The sequence below is a fragment of the Numida meleagris genome, chromosome 1 (assembly GCF_002078875.1).
Source record: "Numida meleagris isolate 19003 breed g44 Domestic line chromosome 1, NumMel1.0, whole genome shotgun sequence".
NCBI lineage: Eukaryota > Metazoa > Chordata > Aves > Galliformes > Numididae > Numida > Numida meleagris.
The window spans coordinates 85483419-85504113 of NC_034409.1; the positions used below are offsets into that span (position 1 = coordinate 85483419).

Consider the following 20695-nt stretch of genomic DNA (forward strand, 5'->3'; position numbering starts at 1 on the left):
TCACTGAGTGGTGCTTGCATAGTACTGAGGCTGTTTTTCCACTCTGCTCCCCCAGCAAGTAGACTGGGGGTGTGCAAGAAGCTGGGAGTGGGCACAGCCAGGAGAGCATACCTGAACTGACCAGAAGGGTATCCCATCTCTCAAAGCATTGTGCTCAACTTTAAAAGCTTGGGGAAATGTGGGGATCTTCGTGGTTATGGCAAGTAATTATTTACATGTCCTGAGACCCTGCTTTCTGGAAAGCAGCTAAACATCTGGCTACTGGTGGGAAGTAGTGACTAAATTTCTTATTTGCTTATTATTTAGGTTATGAGGGATTTCTACAAAGATAATAACTACTTATAAGCTCATATGCAAGTGTAATGTCAAAAAGTCAAAAAAAGTGAATATAGCCAACATTGTGATGTAGTAGTCAGAGCTGATGGTTTGTCGAGGTTCCAGGAAATCCAGAAGGATCACCCCTTTCCTATCCCAAAAGACAAGGCGCAGCACTGTACCTGCTGAAGGCTGCGTCTTGAACTTTTTATTCGATGGGGAATTCACATATCACCACTTTGTGGTCTGCCGTTTTGGCTGTAGCTTGTACTGGTGACTCCACATCTTGTCACCAATAAGGATGGCACTGAGAAAACTGTCACCTTCAACCTCATATTGGTTCAATAGGTCCTTACAAACTTGCATACAGTGTCCCTTCCATTCCTGTGTGAGCACTCGTGGGACTCATCTGGTGCAAACTTTGCAATATATCAACATTGCCACCACCATTTTCAATGCATTGAAGCTAATATTCAGCTCCATGTTCATCATCTGCCAATTTGGAGGAGCTGGTCGAGACACTCTTCATTTTTGGTGTGGCAGCTGTGCAAGGCCATCTAGAATGTGGCTTGTCTTTTGCATTGCTGTCACTGCTGCTGAAACACACCACCCACCTTGTCAGTGTGCTCACATCCACTGTTTGGTCTCCATAAACGTTCAGCAAGCATTGATGAACATCAATGGGTGTAATTTTTTCTGCATGGAGGAAACACATCTTATCCAGATGGCCACCTTTGCTTCATCTGCACTTCCATTTCAGATGCTATTTTGTCAGACTGCCCCTCTGCTGCCATCTGTTGCATAGCAACAAAATGTAATGGAATATTGGTGGGAAGGCTCAACCTCTACTGCCATACCACAAACATCCCCCTCTGACATTTCTGGCCAACATAATAAAAGAGAAGGCATTACTTTCAGAGCAGGCTTCCTATTTTTTAGGGTTATCTTTTCAAGTATATATTTGTTTAATTCAATACAATTTTAAATAATGAGGTCTTTATATACAAAATGAGATTTGCTTACCTGTATTTTATAATATCCTCTGTATTCCCTGAAGATACGGTAAGTGTAGACGACTTGTTCAAAGCTGTGAAAAACGTTGCATATGTTATGTTTGAGTCAACTGCCAGACCACAGGAAAGGGCTTAGACTGCTACAGCTGAATGTGACAGTAAGGTATTGGTTTTGTTTGTTTGCTTGTTTTTTGTTTTTTGTTTTTTGTCCATCTGCAGTCACTGCACTTTGCTTAGGAAAGACCTTGAGCAAGGTGTCCACTTCAGCTAACTGCCTGAGCTCTCCTCCCACTTCTTAGGTCCATTTTTTATATTGAGGTTTTTTATGTTGAGTTGAATTTCATGACTACAGCTCCAGTAAAATAGATCTGGTTATTCAAAGTAATGAAAATGTTTCTGGTTGCAACCAGAAAGGACTGGATGTCACTGTTACTTGTTCTTAGACAGTGAAGAACAAAATAGAGCCTAGAAGCTCACTGAAAGCTGCTCTGCATGTAAAAGAAGAGTCCTTGCTTCTGTAGGATGACTAATTTCCTGCTCACCATCAGCAGAATTGCTTTACTGTGTTAGAAACCACTTTGTGCAAATGTCAACATGGAATAAAATGCAGGCAAAGGGCAGACACATGCATAGTTGATAACTGCAGTATTTCCATCAGCAGTGAGATGAAGGGGAGCTGTAGCTTGGATGACTCTCAGACTCCAGCAAGGTTAGACTTAACCCATATACTTCTCCTTCAAAAATTGAGCTACTGTGAAGACCCAAGTTGCTACAGAGGAAAGTGAAGTATCCTTCTTTCCCTGAAGTTGTACCCCAGGGGAAAAAGAACTGGATTCAAACTATCAATTCCAAAGGAGATGTCACCTTTCAAAAGACTGATCTGCACCTTAAAACAAGGTTGAGAGAATTACCTGGGATATGACACAAGATTACCATGTTATATGGAAACAACATTGGCGTGAAGTGATATTCAGAAAGGCTGTCTTTGGGAGTGTCCTCTATTATAACATAGGAGTTGTGAAGGATGAGAGAGGGGAGAGAGAGAATGAAAACCACATTAGTCAACGTAGCAGCAATGAATGATTCTGTAAGAAAATCTGCAGTTCACTTTTCACGTGAGATCTACTGGCATTTCTCTGAAGAGAACAGGTGAGGAATTTGCAATGGCATACATAGGAGTGAGAAGTTGTAGAATGCTTTTTGTGTAAGCAGCTTTCCTAGTGGGAGCCCACAAGTAATCCTCCCACTGAGCTATCTGTGCCTCCACCTGTTCCAGATGTGGTCACATACTATGCTATTTCAACCTCTAATGTGATTGATTTGACTAGATACGTATGGTACTGGCCATTTAACACTGAGCATGTACAGAAGAGAAGATATGATATTAGGGACAAAACAGTGGGCTAAGTCTCTGACCCACAATGCTAAAAGAAAAAACAATGGGGGGAGGAAGGGAAATCGCATTTTTAACATTCAGCAGGACTGGAAATATCTGCAGATAGCAGGTGGTATTAGAGACACGTGGTTGTGAATTAAGACTGTATAAGACTGAGATAGAAAAGCAAAACAAATGGGATTCTAGAGGTCAGAAATTTTCAGAAATGTTACCATGTTTTGAAATATGTTTAACTAAAGATTTCAAATAACTTACAAAGTAAACCCAGTACAGGCCTTTATGTAAGTAATTTGATTCCATATACTTCCCATTCTCTCATCTCTTTTCTTTGCCTTCCAGTGTGATACGTCTCTAAACTTTACCTTACAGTATTGCAAGAAGAATGTTCAATTCTTGGAGAGATGTCAGTAGAAAATGTCCTCCACTCACCAGCACACAAAATGACAACATGGGCTCTGCTTTTAGGAAATTATTCTTCTTTTCCTTTTCCTAGAGTTTTGATTATTATTATTTTAATAATATGCAAGTGTTAGAACATTAAGGACACTGATGGCTTTGGACACATTTTATCAACAGAAATGAAAACTTTATCAAATATAGCAATGACAGCTGTTCAGAAGATGAACTAGAGATCACAATCATCACTAAAAAAGGTGGCAAAGTAGCAGAGAGATATAAACCACAGCATAACAACAACAACAAAAGCAATATCTGATATTTTAGTTGGTATGCTTGTTCATTGGAATGATTTCAGCTATAGCTAAATGAATTGAGCTGTCATGAGAGGGATAATCTTTGGGCAAAAACCTAGTTCATGGGACTTGCTTGTAAATGGATGTTTCCTCTGCAAAGAACCTACTTTGCTCTGTGAAGAAGTTACTATGGAATGGGACTAGTTCTAACTTCCACTTAGAAAAGATTAACTTTGACTCAAAGAATTGCATTTCAAGGCTACATCTTTTTTTTTTTCTTCCATGAGGTACCTGTAAAAATTCACATGTATTTGGCTTATGAGTTTCTTTATAAAAGTTGGTGTTCGTTCTTTAAAAGTATAGGTAAGACATAGAAGTGAAAAACAATAATCTAAACGGATTGTTTCTAAACTTATTCTGTCAATCAAAATTTGAAAAGTTGTTGTTTGTATATTTCTTGGCTGCTACAGTTGTTATAAAATGAAGATGAAACTGCCATTACAATGAAAACTTCTGATTTCAAATTAACTATTAAATGCTTATCAACAACTGCATATTATGATTCAAATTAACAAACTAACTGGTCTGAGGACAAGGGAGATCTAGAGGCAGAAAACTAGCATGAGATGAGTTTATTTCGGTAGGCTGACATATTGAATCATGAGAACAGCAGCAGGGGTGATAGATCTGGATTGAGGCACTATCAAGACCTGGGACAGCTGTGGATGAGTATGGCAGGATTACCTTGGAGGAAGAGCCGTGCAATGTGCATGATTACTGTTGAGATGCATTTGGACTGGTCCCACCATTCCGACTCTTAGGTCCTCCCTGGGCATTCCTCCCTTCAGTCAGTGAGACAACTAAAAGTTTTGGTTGTTTTCTGTAGCCTGTGGATTGCTGTCTCTGTCCATGGATCAGATGAGAACCACTTTTTTTTTTTTTTTTTTAATCAAGGCAGGCATCAGTTTGTGTATCAATCATGTTATGTGCTAAGCAATGCTTAAGATGCAGTTCTAGATCAGAAGCTGTCTTGAACCAGCACTGAGAGTTTCAGTGTTGACGTCTCCAATTTTAGGACAAATGCATTCCCCTTAAACAGTTTTTCTTTCTCTAGTCTGTCACTGACAGCTAGTCTCTCAGGTTCTGAGCCAATATTCTACATCATCCCATTTGCTATCTTAAGGCAACCTGTGTTTTCACCTCTGCAAGCCAGCATCTGTTATGCTTTGCTGCTACTCTGCATTTCAACTATTATATGTGTTAATGCATAAACTAAAGTCAAATAGACCCTTTGCCCATGGTGTACTCTGTAGATGCGCTGTCTGTTACCTCAGTAGTTCAAACTAATTAAAGACACAAAATACAATAAGCACTCCTGTGCTTTTTCATCTACCTTTACTGACTAAGATCACAACAGCTGTTCTCCCACATTAAGGACTAGTATTGTCTCCTCTGTGCCAGGATCCCCATTTGTTCTTCCTGAGAGACTATGCGTGCCCTCTCTGATCTCTCTGCTTTGTACATTGTCTCCTTACTCACCCACTGCAGGCAGGTTCCTGCAGCTCCCTCCCTGAGGTCTCTGTTTGTATCTCATCTGCCATTTCTCCTTACTCGTCTTCTCTGTCATTCCCAGATGATCCTTTCTTCTATTCACCAACCCAGCAGTACTCCATTTCCTCCTCCCTTTTTCTCCCTTCTCCTTTGACTTGTTTCAAAAGCAGTGAGATTTTGATTATTGATAAAAAATATTTCCTGATATTTTTGAATTAAGTAAATGTTGTGCTAAAAATTTTTCATGCCACTCTCAAACACACCCTCAAGGAAAGTATAAAATTTTATAGATTCACAAAAAAAGGACTAATTACTAGCTTATAAACTCTGAACACATTAAGAACAGATTGGTTATATATGAAAAATGTAAAACAGACTTTATGAATGGGGAAAAAAAGTACTATTCCCTACAGGAAGAGAAAACAATCCAATTTTAATTGTTTTAAGTTAAGCAATTTTCTATTCCCGTCTTATTCATGGGCTTGTCATAAATTTGAGCAGAACATTACATCTTTCTGTCTCAGTTTATCTTCTTACATCAGATAAACTTTGTAGCAAACACAAGGCTAATGTTTCATCAGATAATCAGAATGCACATGAAGAAGAAAATATTTTATATCCTACTATGAGACTTTTCAGTGTCTCAGTAGTGCTATAATGGTATTTACTCATTGTTACAACAGAGGTAGTAACTTTGAGTGAGGTTCTTCTAACCGTGTTTTGGCAGGCTGAGGTATTTTCTCTGGGCTTTCTCTATTGTCTCTATTGTCTGCAGAGAGATAACAGCATCAGCAGAGAACAATTCATCCATTCTCTGTTGTATGAATTGTTTTTACAAATACCACCTTCTTACCACTCACTATAAAGGAAACCTGAGGCAACCAACATTGCTTGAATAGATCTACAGACATACTGTTAACATTAGGGAAGAACTATTAATGTTAGAAAAGGTGAATGTTAGAAAGGTTTTGGATCTATTTGAAAACTCATAAGAAATTTAATATTAAAGTACTTACAAAACACACAGACACAAGGCTCCTGCCACGCTTTCACTCTCTCGTATTAAATAGCTACCATCCTTTCCTTTCTTGCACAGCAGTTCTTCACAGGCTTTTTTTGATATCTTTCCATGAAAAAATGGGAACTCCATGGACATACAAAAACAAGGTATCTTGTCTTTCAGAGCAATTCTAGAAAAAGCCAGAAGACTGGCATTAAAAGAAGACTTATTCTAAAAGCAGCTGTTAAGAAGTGAAACTGGACGTGCAAAGTACAGACATGGGTTTGTATTGCTGTTGTTGGTCTGTCTGTAGCGCAGTGAGAGCAGGGCGGGAAATGGGAAATGATTTGTCTGCACTGTTAACAGTCCATGTCAGAAGAGAAGACACTCCTGGCGCACTGTATGAGAGCTGACATTTGATTTCTGTATCACATTTCTAAGCTATGCAATCGTTTAGCAGACACCTAAGCATAGTTATATTTTAAAGTTATCTTTTATATTTGAAGTTGCTCAAAGCCTTGCCGAACTTCACCTTTTAGCACAGTTGTTGGTCGTTGTTGCTGTTCTTATGGTTTAATGGATTTTCCAAGTTTCAGTGAAAGTTGGTCAGCAATACTAGAGAATTAGATTTTTCAAGAGACATTCTCTCTGCTGCTTCCTCCTCATTTTTAAACAATTTTATCAAGAAGTTCTGCTGTGTCTGTGCCATGATTTAGAAAACATGGCAGGAAGGATACAATGGTCAGACAGTGCCTTTTGGTACCCCTGGGAAGCTGCTGTCAATTTAATGTTGGCAGGATACAGCCGTGTGGAGAACTGCTTCTCCCTGATGGAGGAAATGCTGCCCAGCTCTATGGGAGGTGCCCTCACAGGCATTTAATGCTTTCCTCGCTGGAAGGCAAGGACTGGGGAAGGGCAGAGAGAAAACAGACCTGGAAAAGCAAGAGATAAGAACCAGGCTGGGCAGTATTAGTGAAGGAACGGAAACTGAGGGAGGACCTAAAGATATAGGAGCAGCTGTGATTCAGAAGGTGAGAGTGGAAAGAAAACAAGCACTGATCATGCAGATAGAGCGAGTTTAAGTTTCCAGGGAAGGGGGAAGGGTTGGAGATGGCAGGAGAGATAGAGTCTTCAAAGCTGAGGAAAAGGATCAAGGACTGCTGCAATTCAGTCTGCTATCAAAGTCAAAACAGTACAGGTCCACAAGTGCTGGAACTGGCAAGTGATTTCAAAGACCACTGTCTGCATGTATGCTTCTCAGCTTTGTAACCTGAGGACAACTCTGAAGTTGTCACGATGTGTCACCATTTCCCTGTCACCAAGCAGTGCCAGTGACGTCCTTGCTCCAGGGCAATGACCCCACTGCACCATGACAGTTGCTTACACCATCAGTGCTGGTGGCAATTGCATTTTTGTGGTAAAGTTCTGGGATCCACCTTGATCACAATTCTAGATAACGATGCCAAAAGTGACAGTTGGCAGTTTTCTCTCTTCTTTTTCACAGATCCTCCTCCATTTAACAGCAATGCCAAGAAACTTGTGAGTGCAAGTACTCAGTAGTTAGGAGATGCCAGAGTTACAGCATGCTGCTGGCAAAATTCCAGTTTTCTTCCTTTTGTGCAAGTGAAGTATGATAATGGATTAGGAATGACAAGGGGTGGTGGTCAGTAATATGACTGTGTGTATAGTTTTCTGTACATCTCATAAATGTAAAATTTTCATGAGGCAGTGCGAGGTGGGTGACCTAGGAGCCTGCTGTGAAAAGGAACAGCAGCAGCTGCTTAACGTTGCCCAGCTTCAGGCACATTCTCTCTCCTCTGCAGTGATAGGAGAACTAACAAGTAACAGTATAAATAAGTAAAACTGTTTTAGAGTATCTAAAGGAGGGCTATGAGGACAGTGAACAGTCTGAAGGGTAAGACGTATGAGGCACGGATGAGGTCTCATGGTTTGTTCGGCCCAGAGAAAAGGGAGGCTGAGGGGAGGCCTCGTGGCGGCCTGCAGCCCCTCATGAGGGGAGCAGAGGGGCAGCGCTGAGCTCTGCTCTCTGGTGGCAGTGACAGGGCCCAAGGGAACGGCATGGAGTTGTGTCAGGGCAGAGGCAGGTGGGGGTTAGGGACAGGTTCTTCACCAGAGGGTGGTGGGGCCCTGGAACAGGCTGCCCAGGGCAGTGGGCATGGCCCCAAGCTACCAGAGTGCAAGGAGCATTTTGGCCAATGCTCTCAGACATATGGATTGAATTTTGGTTGGCCCTGTGTGGAGCTGGACTTAGTAATCCTTATGGGCCCCTTCCAGCTCAGGCTATTTTATGATTCTAATGGAAAATTTCTCTTTCAGGAATGTAATGATTACATGTTCTTCCCTAAAGAGCTCATTATCTAGGTGCAGAAACAGAATACAATAAATTCAGTCAGTCTTGCACGTCTGCATCTACGAGGCTATTTAAACGGAAGTGGCAGCCACACATTACCCACTGATCACTTAGTCAGGTGCTCCTCTGATGATAAGAAACCCATGAGAAGAAGAAAATGCTTGAAAAGAAATGGGGGCTGGGGCCTTCTTTAAGCAGCAGTCACTGTCCACAACCTGACCATCTTATGCAGCAGCACGTCCATCCTTGCCCTGCCTTTTTCCGCCAAAGGCAGGTGAAAGGCACTGGTGCTTAAGTTAGAGCTTTTTTTGTTTCACTGATGCTCCTCAAAAGCCTTAAAATAGTTCTCAAAAAGATATGGTGAAGTTTGAGATGACTCCAAGACCCAAGCACAGATGTTGCAAGCTGAAGAGGCTTGTGGATCATTATAGTGATCCCAGTCCCTTTGAATTAAGACTTGGAATGGAGTCAAGATGTTGATTGAGAAAGAGTATGCCGTTATTAAAAGATGGGCAAATGAGAAAGAAAAAAGAGAAGGAAAGGAAAGAGAGAAAAAAGGAAAGAAAAGCAAGCCACCACTGTGGATTCCATGATGTCCTGGGGGTCTGTCCTCCGCTTCTGGGGTGGTCGAGGATGTGGTGGGGCATGCACCACCAGTAGTGGGGTTAGCAGTGCCTTTTATGCCATATGATAGTCCCTTCCAATTGGACTTATGTGCTGTGCACATGCTATACTGGCTGTGCTTCTCCTTTTGCTTGATGGTTGTGGTTGCGGTTGGACCAGAGACTGCCTTAAGGAAGACAACTAACTCCTGACCTCCCCATTGTGCTTGGGCACAACAGGTGTTTGTTCTGCAATTTTCACAGGAGTATTGCCAAACAGTTTTTGTTCTGTGGCCTTCACAGGATTGTTACAGTTTTGTTTCTCAAGTCGCCAGTTAGCTGCAAGTTCATCTCTTAACCAATCAGAGAGGGAGAATTCACAATGTTACAGTTCCAAGTAATGATGTCACAGAGTCCAAGCCGGAAAGAAACACACCATTGCTTCATTCTCACCACAGGGCATCAGAAAAGGAGAAGCAGACAGCAGGGTTTGGAAGGAGAAAACCCACCAGCAGAAGGAAGAAAAGGTATGGAGAGGAGATTCTGTGAGGAACAGCAACAGCAGCAGCAAAAACTGGAGGAACAGAACAAGGAGTGAGGCAACAAAGTGACAGGGAGGATGCTGAAAAACACTGAAAGGGGAGAAGCAATGGACTTCAAAAAAAAACCAGAAACAAAACAAAACAAACAAACAAAAAAAAAACAGTGAAAAACGCTGAAGTGGAATCGGGACGTAGAGGAGAGTTTAAATGCAGGGGCTTTGATGAGGTATCACAAGGACCTTGTAGCAATTTCAAGAGACGCAAGAGGATGAGTCATTTTGGAATAGCAGTTGAGGGAATGGCTAATATTGTAGTGGTATAACAGCTAAGCTGTAGCAGAAAATCAATGAAAAAATGTTCTTTTTCATTTCTGTAGTGCTTATAGCACTAAAAGACAACCAACCAACCAGAACCAAAGCAAACAAAAAAGCTAAAACAAAACAAAGAAATAGAAGGGGGACGAGTAGACAGGAGCTTGAGGATACTAAGAAGGAAGGTTTGAAAAGGGAAAATTCACTTTAAAGGGAAAAAGGAGTTAGCCTGTGATAATTCAATATTCTGAACAGAAAAAGCTTTTGAAGAGAATGAAACAAGGACAGCAGAAGGGGCGGAATTGGGAGAAGGGCTTATATAATTTAAAGACACTGGAATAAACAGTAAAGATTGGTAGATTTCATAATAGATAACTGAATGTAATTAAAGACAGTAATAATTACCCACGTTGACTAATACATACAACTTCCTTCCGTATTTCAAGGTCCTGGGCAGTAACTGAATTTGTATAGTATCGGAGCAACAGTACTGATGGAAAGGGCAGATTCTGATCATGGTATTGAACTCTGAATACTACTATTGATGATTCTCTGGTCAATCTTCTTGGTTTTTAAGAAAACCACTGAACTAAGTAATCTCTAAAGTTTTCTGTGAGCCTGGATTTGGGCACTTAAGAGGGCCAAGTGTTATAGTAGACATGCTAGGACATCTGAGATGCTACACTGGGCTGGCAGGTGTGACATTGGACTGGCATGGGCAGACCCATTCCTTTTTGGTGGGGCACTTGGAGGTCACTTGGAGTAACTACAGCACCTCAAGAGATACTAGATGGTGATGAATTGCTCCTGTTGTATCTAAGGAAGTCAGCTCCTTTACCTGCTTCTCAAAGAATTAGTTCAGCTGTGGACACAGAGAAATGAAGGTAAAACCACCAACTTCTTTTAAAGATAAAATACGATGGGCTCAATAGCTTTCCCTTCAGAGGAAAGCTTGCTTTCCTTACAACAGTGGTTCACTTATCCTGGAATCCCTCCCTACAAAAGTAGTATTGGATCTACTTCTCTTTAGAAACACTTCTGATTTTTAGGAGAAAAAGCTGTCTCTGCTCCTTTCCCATCAACTACACATCTGAGTCACAGTGTGGGGCTGTGTACTTTACTGGTGTGCAGCTGCATAGCCAGATTTGCTAAACTTTAGAAACAATTTCAGATTTTCAACCAGCACAGTAAGATCCTGTTAGGGAGTGAAGAAATTTCTTGCGCCACTAGTTTGGTGGTTTACTTTGTGTAACACACTCCATTTATTTATAAGCATGTTCTCATTTCTGGTGTCTTTATTTTGGCTGGAAACAGGGTCGATGATGTGCTTCATGTGGAAAGATTGGAGCTTTTCTCTGTTTAATCTAGTATCATTGCTTTGAAAATCTCTTACCTTAGAAAACATCATGAGAAAATGAGGGAAGAGTTGTGCAGTGGTAGATTTTCAATTCCTTTTAGGGTTTCCAGTTCTTTGTTCAAACAACAAGTAATGATCCCAGACAGAAATTCTCACTGTGAAACGATGGTTCAGTGTGCACAATGCAAGCACAACTCGAACAGAGTTCAAAATTTAAAGAACACATCAAGGCAACTCGTTCCTGCAGCTTCCCAACAGGGTTCAACAGAAGAGGGTCACCTAGGGATTGAAACGATCCTTTTACTTTGCCTATCTGCAGTACTCAAGTGAATCTGAGGAGTTTGGTTTAAAAGCAGAAACCACAGAAATATACAACAGAAGAGGAGAGATGCCATAAATATAATCTAGTCTATCACTAAACCACCCACATAAGTCACTGGTCAGACAGAATCCTCACCGCTCCTCGAGTGCATAGATGTGTTTATATTTTACTCTGGCACTGGTGCGTGAGTTCCTGGCAAAAATGCAAGACACTAGCAAAGACATAACAGGACTTTCAGGTCACAGATGGAGATACCTATTGACAGATGCGTAAATACCAGGAAGGTGGTGAGATATGTCCTTGTTAGCCACATCAGAGCTGTGTCACGAGCCTCACCATGATCTCCAGCATGTGACACTTAGTTTTTACTGTCTATGTTTGAATCATATAATGACATACCTCCATGGGCGAAATTCACCCATAAATTCAGACCAAGTATTTTTGTCTTATACAACCCCACATATCCAGGTTGCCCACTCTGAAAAGTCCAAGGAGTGGCCAGAAACAGGAGCTAATGGTATTAACTTTGATGAAATCTGGACGTATTTCACATTATGGGCCAAGAAGGGCAACATTTGGGTTTCTTCACAACTCTTCACTAACAAAAAAATTCTAGACTGCTTAACGTCTAAGAGGGCCTCATCTGAAAGTGAAGAAAACTGAAAGAGTGTTGCCTACATGATGGCAAGAAGCAGTCTTCATCAGTGAATTCAAGGTACTGCATGGCACAATTCTGGGGCATCCAGGCAGGAGCCCAGGCTTCAGGTTGGTGGAGGGAGCTCTTCCTGTCAGCTACCGTAAGCTATAGTGAGTGAGACTGTTCCTGCTCCTCAGATGCAGCCACTTCTCAAGTTGTCCATGCTTGTAGAGTGGTGATAAAGCCTGAAACCACTCTAGATCACGGTAGGATAGTTTGTGACAGGAGAAAGAGACTGATAGCTGCTGCAAGTTCTGTGTAAGTTGTGACAAAAGATGTAGGAAGGTAACAGCAGTGATACCCCAAATCAATGTGCTAAGGAATCCATGGTGCAAAATTGCCTATTTGGAGGGCAGGGAAAGGAACAAGGGAGGCACAGTGCACTGGCTGGATCCTTCTAAGCTGCAGCAGGGCTTGTGCAATGGAGGCAGTCACACCAGAATAAGCCTTTGGGCATTATCACTCACATTTGTAGCAACACCAAATCAAGCTGTGTCTGGTGTGAACCTGCTCTTAAAATCATTTTTCTCTATCCCAAAGCAGGACTAGATCTTTTTTTTTTTTTTCCCCATTATTCATTGAAGGAAGGAATGCTTCTAGGATAGCCTCCTGCAGCAATTAACTGACCTTTTACATGTTAGAGAAAAGAAAAAAATGCTAAGTACTTTTTCTTGCTTTCACCTTCACATGGAAAAAAGGCTAGATTGTCTCTATCTCCTATACATCAAAACACATACTCTAGTCAGTCTTCTATATTCTTATGAAAATGCAACCATTTCCTGCAGTCTTTCCCCACAGGTTCTTTTTTCTAACCTTGCAATTGTTCTCGTTGTTGTAACTGGACACCACCTTGGCTAGCACTTCTATAAGATGTTATGCCTCTGACTGAACAAAGACCTTTGACTACAAAAGAAAATAGACATTACTGAAACTAGACCTGCAACAGTTTTTTTTTTTTTTTTTTTTTGCAGCATGCTAAGCACTGCTTGGCTGAAACTCCAATTTGTTTCCTGCCATATTACTGCTTTTACCTATTTTTAGTATTTTCCTTCAGTTTCTGTAAAATATAGTGAGGTATTTTCATGATAACATCTCAGCTTAGCAAGCACGTTTAGCATTCTGGCCTTGCCACCTACACAGGCTGCAGCTCTAACACAGAAAAGCTCTTATACCTTTGGTAAGAAAAGTAAAGCCAAGGAAAAACTAAGTTGCTTAACAACATGAAAAAATTACATTTTCAATGAATAATTATGGGGCAGAGATCAAAGTTAAATTGAAAGCTGTGATCAGAAGAAGCTAAAAGCAAAGCCAATGTGGTTGAAAATGGCTAAAGTTGTGAATAAAGCATGAAGCGCAAGGGTGCAGTGTAATTTGACCAGGTAGTGGAAAAGACAAGTTGTGGAAACAGAAAGAAAGCTGACTTCTAGATGTTTTCCTGAAAATCTGAGCTCTTGGCCTGTGTCAGTAAGCAATTATGTTACTGTACAAACTGAACCAGAAAGGGCTTTTAAGAGAAATAACCATCAGAGAAAGGAATTACATTTAATTTGGCAAAATTCATAACTGTAGCATGATGTCTATATCAATCTGTGGTTTTGCTTTGGGCATTACTTGTTTTGTATATTATTAAAATTACTATTATTTCTTCCTTTCTTTTCTGTCTCAGTAAATAGCTTTCATCTCAACCTATGAGTTCTACATATTTCTCCCTCCCCCCTAGTTCTCTCCCCCATCCCACTGGGAGGAGGAGGAGTGAACAAAGGGCTGTGTGGTGTTCAGCTGCCTGCCGGCTTTGATTTTAACAGAAGCTTTTTAACTATTAGGATACATCAGCAACTTGTCAACAACTTGTATTTGTGACCACAGGAAAAAGAAGCTGAGAAAAAATATCATTCAGAATTTACTGGGATTCCTCAAAAAAAAAAAAAAAAGCTAGAAAGAGAGGAAGAGAAACCATCAAGGGGGGTGCTACAGAAGAGTCTTGATGAGCTAAAAGAAACCCAGGATACCTGGAGTCGGTGGAGCCAAAGGACAAGAAGCCTTCAGGAGCAGTGTGCTTTAGGGCATTGAAAGAGTCTGTCAGGTCACCGCCCTGTTCTTAAAAACTTTAGCAAGAACAGTTTTAACAGAGAAAATTGCAAGGTAGAAGGGAGACAAAATGAGGAGGACTTATTAGGAATCCCAAGTGAGGTCACAGGATGAGTCCTTAAAACTGGGGGGACTAATCATATGGGAAGAACGTCACAGTACTTGAAGACGATGTTGCAACCTTGCTACCCTACAAAAGGTCAGCAGATGAGGTAAACCACAGGGGAAGAGGGAGGAGAGAAGGAAAGTGAAACAAAACCCAAACCTTCCATAAGGGCTGAAAAGAATGATATAAAGGGAAAAATATGTAAAAGACCGTTTAATCCTCTCTTTCAAAGAGATACATAAGCAAGCATTGACATACAACAGGTAATTCATTAGAACAGTATGAACTGTAGACAGGAATGTAGCAGTTAGGAATGTAGCAGGGAGGAAAAAAGGACTTAAAGTGAAGCAGCACAGCTGTAACTCACTAACCTTTGCTGATGGAGTTCTCCGTTCTGGTTCATTTTGACTCTTTGACAGATAAAACCTCCTACCACTGCTGTTGTTGCTATCAAATTCATATTCAAACCCAAATGCTCCATCTCACAGCATGAAAAGCTGTGTGAAATGATTCTCTGACTTGGTGCCTCTGAAAATAGCTCTATTGCATTGGTTAAGTTAATCATGAAGAAGGAAGGAGTAATGAAAATCAGTGGCATGAGCACTGCCATTTTTGTGTTGGAAATCCAGCAGTATGTCAACAAAGCTCACTTAACTCCTGTAATGGAGAGTGAGATGAATATGTGATCACATAAAGACTGCTCTAATCTGTATATGCAGATGGGCTTGCCTTAAAAAGTGCAAAACTAACCTTACCATGCAGTTTCCCAGTGTCCCAGCTCCTAGTTCTTACAGCCCGACACGCCAGCCCTAGAAGCATGGCAAGCTCCCACTGTTTTGTTTTCTCAAGTCCATCCATCCAACTTGATGCTCACTGCCTCAGCTATGTATTCTAGAGAAGACATCCACTAGATATGAATTCACAAAAGCCTGTTTTCTCACCTGTGAAAAAACTCCCCATAAGACATCACTTAAGGTACACACCAAAAAAACAAACAAAAAAACCCAACCCAACTACCAACCACAACCAAAAAGACACCATATGCTCTGCAACCGTAATTAGGACAAGGAGAAAAACAAGCTGCAGTACGGAGACCTTCCAATTACAGATTACAGGGGCACCAAACGCAGCCCCCAATACAGCAGATGACACCACTTATGAGGGTGCTCCCTGGGAGCCACGAATGAGGCTATGAAACTGTGCAGGTGGGACACACACTTTTACAGCAAAACCAGCTTTTACCGTCAGGTTCTCTGTGAATTTGAAGATCATTAGCGCCAAAGTCGAGCAATTTTTAACAAAGCTATCAGCAAGCTATCAAATAGATCTGGTTTGCTGTGGGCTCTCCAAGGGAGGCCAGTTAAAGCCCTCTGCTTCACAGCTCCCACACTTTACTACATACTGGGTCTTGTGCATTAGCTTAGGGTTACTTCTTGACTGTTGAAAAATAAGGAAGGTCTGTCACACTGATTTGTCATGTCAAAGTGATTCAACAAATTGCCCCGTCAAAATTAAAGGAGCTCTGCAGATTTCCTGAAGTTCTTGTAAAATAACAGCTCACTTGAGTTGTTACGGAAAAATTTGCTATGTTTACATTTAATATTGGGCAAACAGGTGGTAGATTTTGACTGCTTAAATAGCTTTAGAAGGCACCTCAAATGTTAAAGACTTTAAACTCTCAAAACATACAAGAAGTTCCTTTCATAGCAGGAATGAAAACAGATTTCTGGATAACATTACTAAATTCCTCCAGTTAATTGTTTTAAGTTAGGACTAAATTATATATAAAAACTAAGAAGGAACCATCAATGTAAGAAATGGGTTGTCCCATCTCTTTTTCCTTACCATTGGAAATGTAGACACCACCAGCTGACTCGGGAAATATCAAGACTTACTTTACATGGTGATCACCTGGTAGATCCTGGATGCACATACGTACAGTTCCTGTTCCTACTGAACTATCCTGCATTAGCTATAGTGGTCATTTTGTTCAGTGCAGCATTCCTTCTTCACCTTCAGAAGGCAAAGTCCTTCCACTAGACAAAAGCAACAGTGAAATCAGCATATGACAGCTGAGCACCCTCATGCAGTCATCATGGGAGCGACAAAAAGCAGAGTCTCCTTCTGCTAGGGGAAGAGCAATTTCTTCAAAAGGACACAGAGATCTACCTGTGAGAGGCATGGGGGTCCAGAATAGACCAGTGCCTGCCAGCAATTCTTCTGCAGGACACACACAGTATTTATTGTTATTGAGATATCCAGCCTCCATTTACACTCTGTTAAAAAGAAAGAGTTCGTACTTGCATGGTATCCAAGGATGACACATACACTGTCAAGCACTTAGTATTAAGAAACTGGGGGGTATGGTCATCTCCATTTTGAGATAGCTTTACAGAGCCTGAGAAGGGCTGATAGAGCAGGGCTGCCAGTACAGCAGAGGTGTTCGATGTCCTTAAACAATTTATAAAGCACCCCAAGACTCTAAGTCCTCCTCTCCCTTCTTCTTCAAAGCACCAGTGATATGAGGCTTTAGCACAAGTGGCAGCACCTCTGTGTGTCCTGACTGCCCTTTTGAGGAGTAAGTGAAAAGATTGTATGTTCTCCAATAGAAACAAGAGCATGTAACAATGGTTTTTGGATGCCTGACTGAACTGAACAAACTATGGCAATACCAAACCTGTAGGGACCTACGGCCCCGCTCCTGGTGCTGTGTCTTTGCCACAGGCACCTGCATCCCAAGCTGCCTGTCATAGCTACAGGGGGATGTTTATACGGGCAGCTCTTGGCTCACTGTTCACATCTCAGGAAAATTCAGACTGGCTGCTTGAATGGAAATTAAATCACTTGAGTTTAATTAAAAATTAAAATGCATTACTTCTCTCCATTGCTCAATCCTTCTGCTAAATGGCTTTTGCCAACCCTTTGTTCCCGGCAGGTTACAGCACAGGGCAGAAGTAGTGCTCCCCAGACATTCACTTAGATTGAAAGCAGTGTGTTGGCTAACACCAAGCAGACGCACTTCCCACCACAATTCTTACCAAGATCAGAAAAACAAAGTACTTCCCAGCTGAGCCTTAACCAGGTCTGAAAGCTGGTCAAAGGCCCTGTGCGGTCTCTAGATGGCACTGTGGCTCTAAATAAGAGTTAATCTAAAATGAACAGCTCTCTTAAAAAAAAAGTGTTTGCGTTGCCAATTGGGCAAGAATTCACAGCTGCCAAATGACTACCTTCCAGATCTTTATCTATCAGACGTGTAATAATAGCTTTATTTATAGCGTTTAATTACTACTTGGGTCACAACACCAGCTTCACAAGGTAGCCTCTCGAGTTTGTTCACAGCTCATACTGCAAATACAGCCAGATGGCAACCGTTGCGTGTTCTTTCCTCAGTGAAGCGCATTAGCTAACTGGGGACTCACCTAACTGCCATTCCGTCCCTGCAGTCCCAAGTGCGGTACGGATTGCCAGGTTGGTGTGTGCTAGAAACACTTAACGAGGGGTTAATTGGCTGCTCACAGCTGCTGGGGATCTGCGTGAGCTGTCAGTGCTAGTGAGTCCACTGCTAGCCATTATCTCAATAGAGGTATGGAGGGTCATATTATCCCATATCTCAAATCAGTAGAAAGATTATTTTTTCCCTCAGCTTCTGAGTTAAAATAAAACCCAGCTTTCCAGACTGTGTCACTGTTCAGAATTGTTGCTTGCAGAAACACTTGTATAGGTGGTGGTGCAGAAACCAGAAGCAAGTTCAAGATCATGGGGTGGGGGGGCTGTTTTCTGAGTTATCAGAGTGACTGGTATTTAGGCACCCTCTGATTTACAATGATAGAAAACAGTAACATTGTTTCCTTGGTGGAAAGCAGGGCGGCAGCTGTTAGGATGAACACTGAGGCTTAGCGCTTTGTATAATTATTCTGTGTGTTTGGGTTGCATTTGGAGAACAGCTCTGAGAATGGTACAGAATTAGAATGAAGGAACATATTTTCCCCCACATACAAGCTTCGTCTGTTCCAGTCCTTCTGGAAGACCAGTGCATTATATTATCCATATTATCCTTTCATTTGTAACAAGTACTTCTAAGAAGTGGCATGTGTTGTCATTACGTGGGCTTATGTACCACACTATATGTCAACAAGACAAATGTTAAAATGAACACCTGAAGGCAGAATAACTTTAAAGTACTAACATTCTTTGCTGTCTGACCTCACGTACCAAAGGGTCCCTAAGTTTTATTGTCAGCTCTTCCACTGCTGGTCTGCAAACCTGCTCGCCTTACCTAACTGTAAGTCAGATGCTACTGGATTGTACAAAGATGTTTTCACTGCAGCAAAACTGGGGGAAGCCTGAGTCAAGCACGTGGTGCTACACTGGAGGCAGTCGATTGATTCTGTTTCTGTCCTCCGAAAGATGGATATAGTTTGTGTTCAAACTTCATTTTTGTGATTTCTCAGCACATTCATCAACCAAGATGGTAAGAGGACTGTGAGAAATAATGATCACAAATGAATTCCGCTGAAGCCCAGACAAATCTCTCCATGTTGTTAGCTTACAGTACTCAACAGGGACCAGAGACTCTTTCAGTATAAGGATAATTCATAAAATATTCTAAGTAGATATTGCCAATTCATAATTGCATGTTTTACATTTCAGTGGGAAACAGGAACTCATCAGTTATAAGATCTAATTAGTAAATTCTCAACTAGATTAAGAGAGGAAACTTAAAGCTTTACCCCACCCATAAACAGTAACAACATTTTTATAATAAACAAGGATGCCTGATGTCACTTTGCTAGTAGTAGCACCTGCTACAGAAGCAAGAGGATATCACCCAGAGACCTGTTCTCATTCCTTTTGTGCAGAAAAACCAGGGTCAATGGCTTTGGTTTTTGTGTGTTCGTGGGCACACAGTCACACAGAGCTCCAGCAGTGATGGACCAGTAAAGATGGTTTTCAAGTGCTGCATTTAATTCTAGTATTTCTGGACAAGCATCCTCCATGATTGATCTGTTTTGGACTCTTACAGAGACAATTGCCACAGCAAGGAGGAGCTTTAGCAGGTGTCTCCATACTGAGCAAACCTAGTCTGTGCCTGGTCCTCAGGGGTAGGTTTGATTTGCAGTGGAGGAATGGTTTAAATGAATGCTGTCAGTGTTGTTCAAACTTGCTGCTCTGCAAGCACTGGGATGGTGGAACTCCCAATTGCACATGAATGAGTTGGGAGCCCTCTCCAGCAGCTAGGCATTGTGGGAAAGGATGCTGTATTGATGCAAGGCATCTGAAGCATTCGTGATTGTGAGCATACGAAGATGTCCCTGGGAAAGTGAAGTGTACGTGCTGGGAAAGTGAAGTGTACGGGACCAAGAGCAATTATGTGGCGCCTCAAGAAAAGGACAGTCTGGGTAGCAGAAAGAGACAGTGTATCGAGCAGAGACGCAGAACGATAATCACAAGACTGCAAAGAATGGACAGTGGACTGGTTGTTCACAATGGACTTTGCTGAGGCCATAAATTTGCACAACAATTATGAATAATATCATTAATCAGTAACTGTAACAAGTTAGTGGGTGATGAGAAAAGTATATAGCCTGTTACTGACAAACTAATAAATGACATTGCAGCACATCGTATCGGTGTATTTCTGCTGTCCGGTCTTGCATGAGGAATATGGGGTGCTACAAGGCATCATCTGCAATTTTGCTGCCATATGATTCACAGAAACAAGTGGACAAAGGTGGACAGTTACAGCAATAAATCAGTTTATAGGTGGTACTTGCCTCAGTTTTGATGACAATGTGTTCTGTCCTGCTCTTCAGTATTTCAAATTGAGAAGCCAGTCTAAAGTAATGTAGTTATTTTACTAAACGAATCCCACCTGTTTATCATTGATGTCCTGAATGAAAACAGAAGTGAAGCCACTTATTTATTGAGCAGTAGTTGAAGCCTTTTAGACTCAGCTCCCCTTTCCCATTGCTTTGTTCATAGGCAAGGATAAACTGACGTTGCACATGTACACTAACAAATTGAAACTACAAAAACTGTGCTTCTCATTTGTCAGCTTTCGCTGTGATTCCTTGGAAATCTGCAGATTGATTGGTTTTAGTGAGCTGCATTATACCAATAAGCTATGACAAATTACTTAGCAGTGAGGGAGGTCTACTTGCTTCTTGTTCTTAAATGACATTGACTTGGAAATGTAGTTCCAGAACACGAATCCGTGCTTGACTACTTTTTTTTGTTGTTGTTATGTAGCAACACTGCTACAACAGTAGCAACAGCTACAACAGCAGCAACAGCTACAACAGCTGCTAACAACAAAAGCTTATTCTCTGCCA

The 20695-nt window shown here is 41.4% G+C and overlaps 1 protein-coding gene and 1 long non-coding RNA gene across 12 annotated transcripts in view; one reads left to right on the forward strand and one right to left on the reverse strand.

Annotated features, from left to right (window-relative positions):
• The window catches only part of SH2D1B (SH2 domain containing 1B), a 49543-nt gene that overhangs the window by 5083 nt on the left and 23765 nt on the right, over positions 1–20695 (reverse strand). For 4 of the 11 annotated variants that reach the window (XM_021400875.1, XM_021400898.1, XM_021400892.1 and 1 more), the window contains 3 exons: positions 11187–20253; positions 5984–6157; positions 1339–1402 (listed from right to left, as the gene is read on the reverse strand). In XM_021400875.1, coding sequence (XP_021256550.1) covers positions 1339–1402; positions 5984–6123 — 204 coding nt within the window. In that variant the 5' untranslated portion in view covers positions 6124–6157; positions 11187–20253. Of the gene's footprint in view, positions 1–1338; positions 3214–5983; positions 8000–11186; positions 20254–20695 lie in introns of those variants that run through there. The other 7 variants (XR_002440058.1, XR_002440056.1, XR_002440057.1 and 4 more) reach the window with 7 other exon arrangements.
• LOC110400767 overlaps positions 8050–20695 on the forward strand; it is a 29447-nt gene continuing 16801 nt past the window's right edge. The window contains exon 1 of the long non-coding RNA XR_002440062.1: positions 8050–9467. This is a non-coding gene — a long non-coding RNA (uncharacterized LOC110400767). The remainder of the gene's footprint in view (positions 9468–20695) is intronic.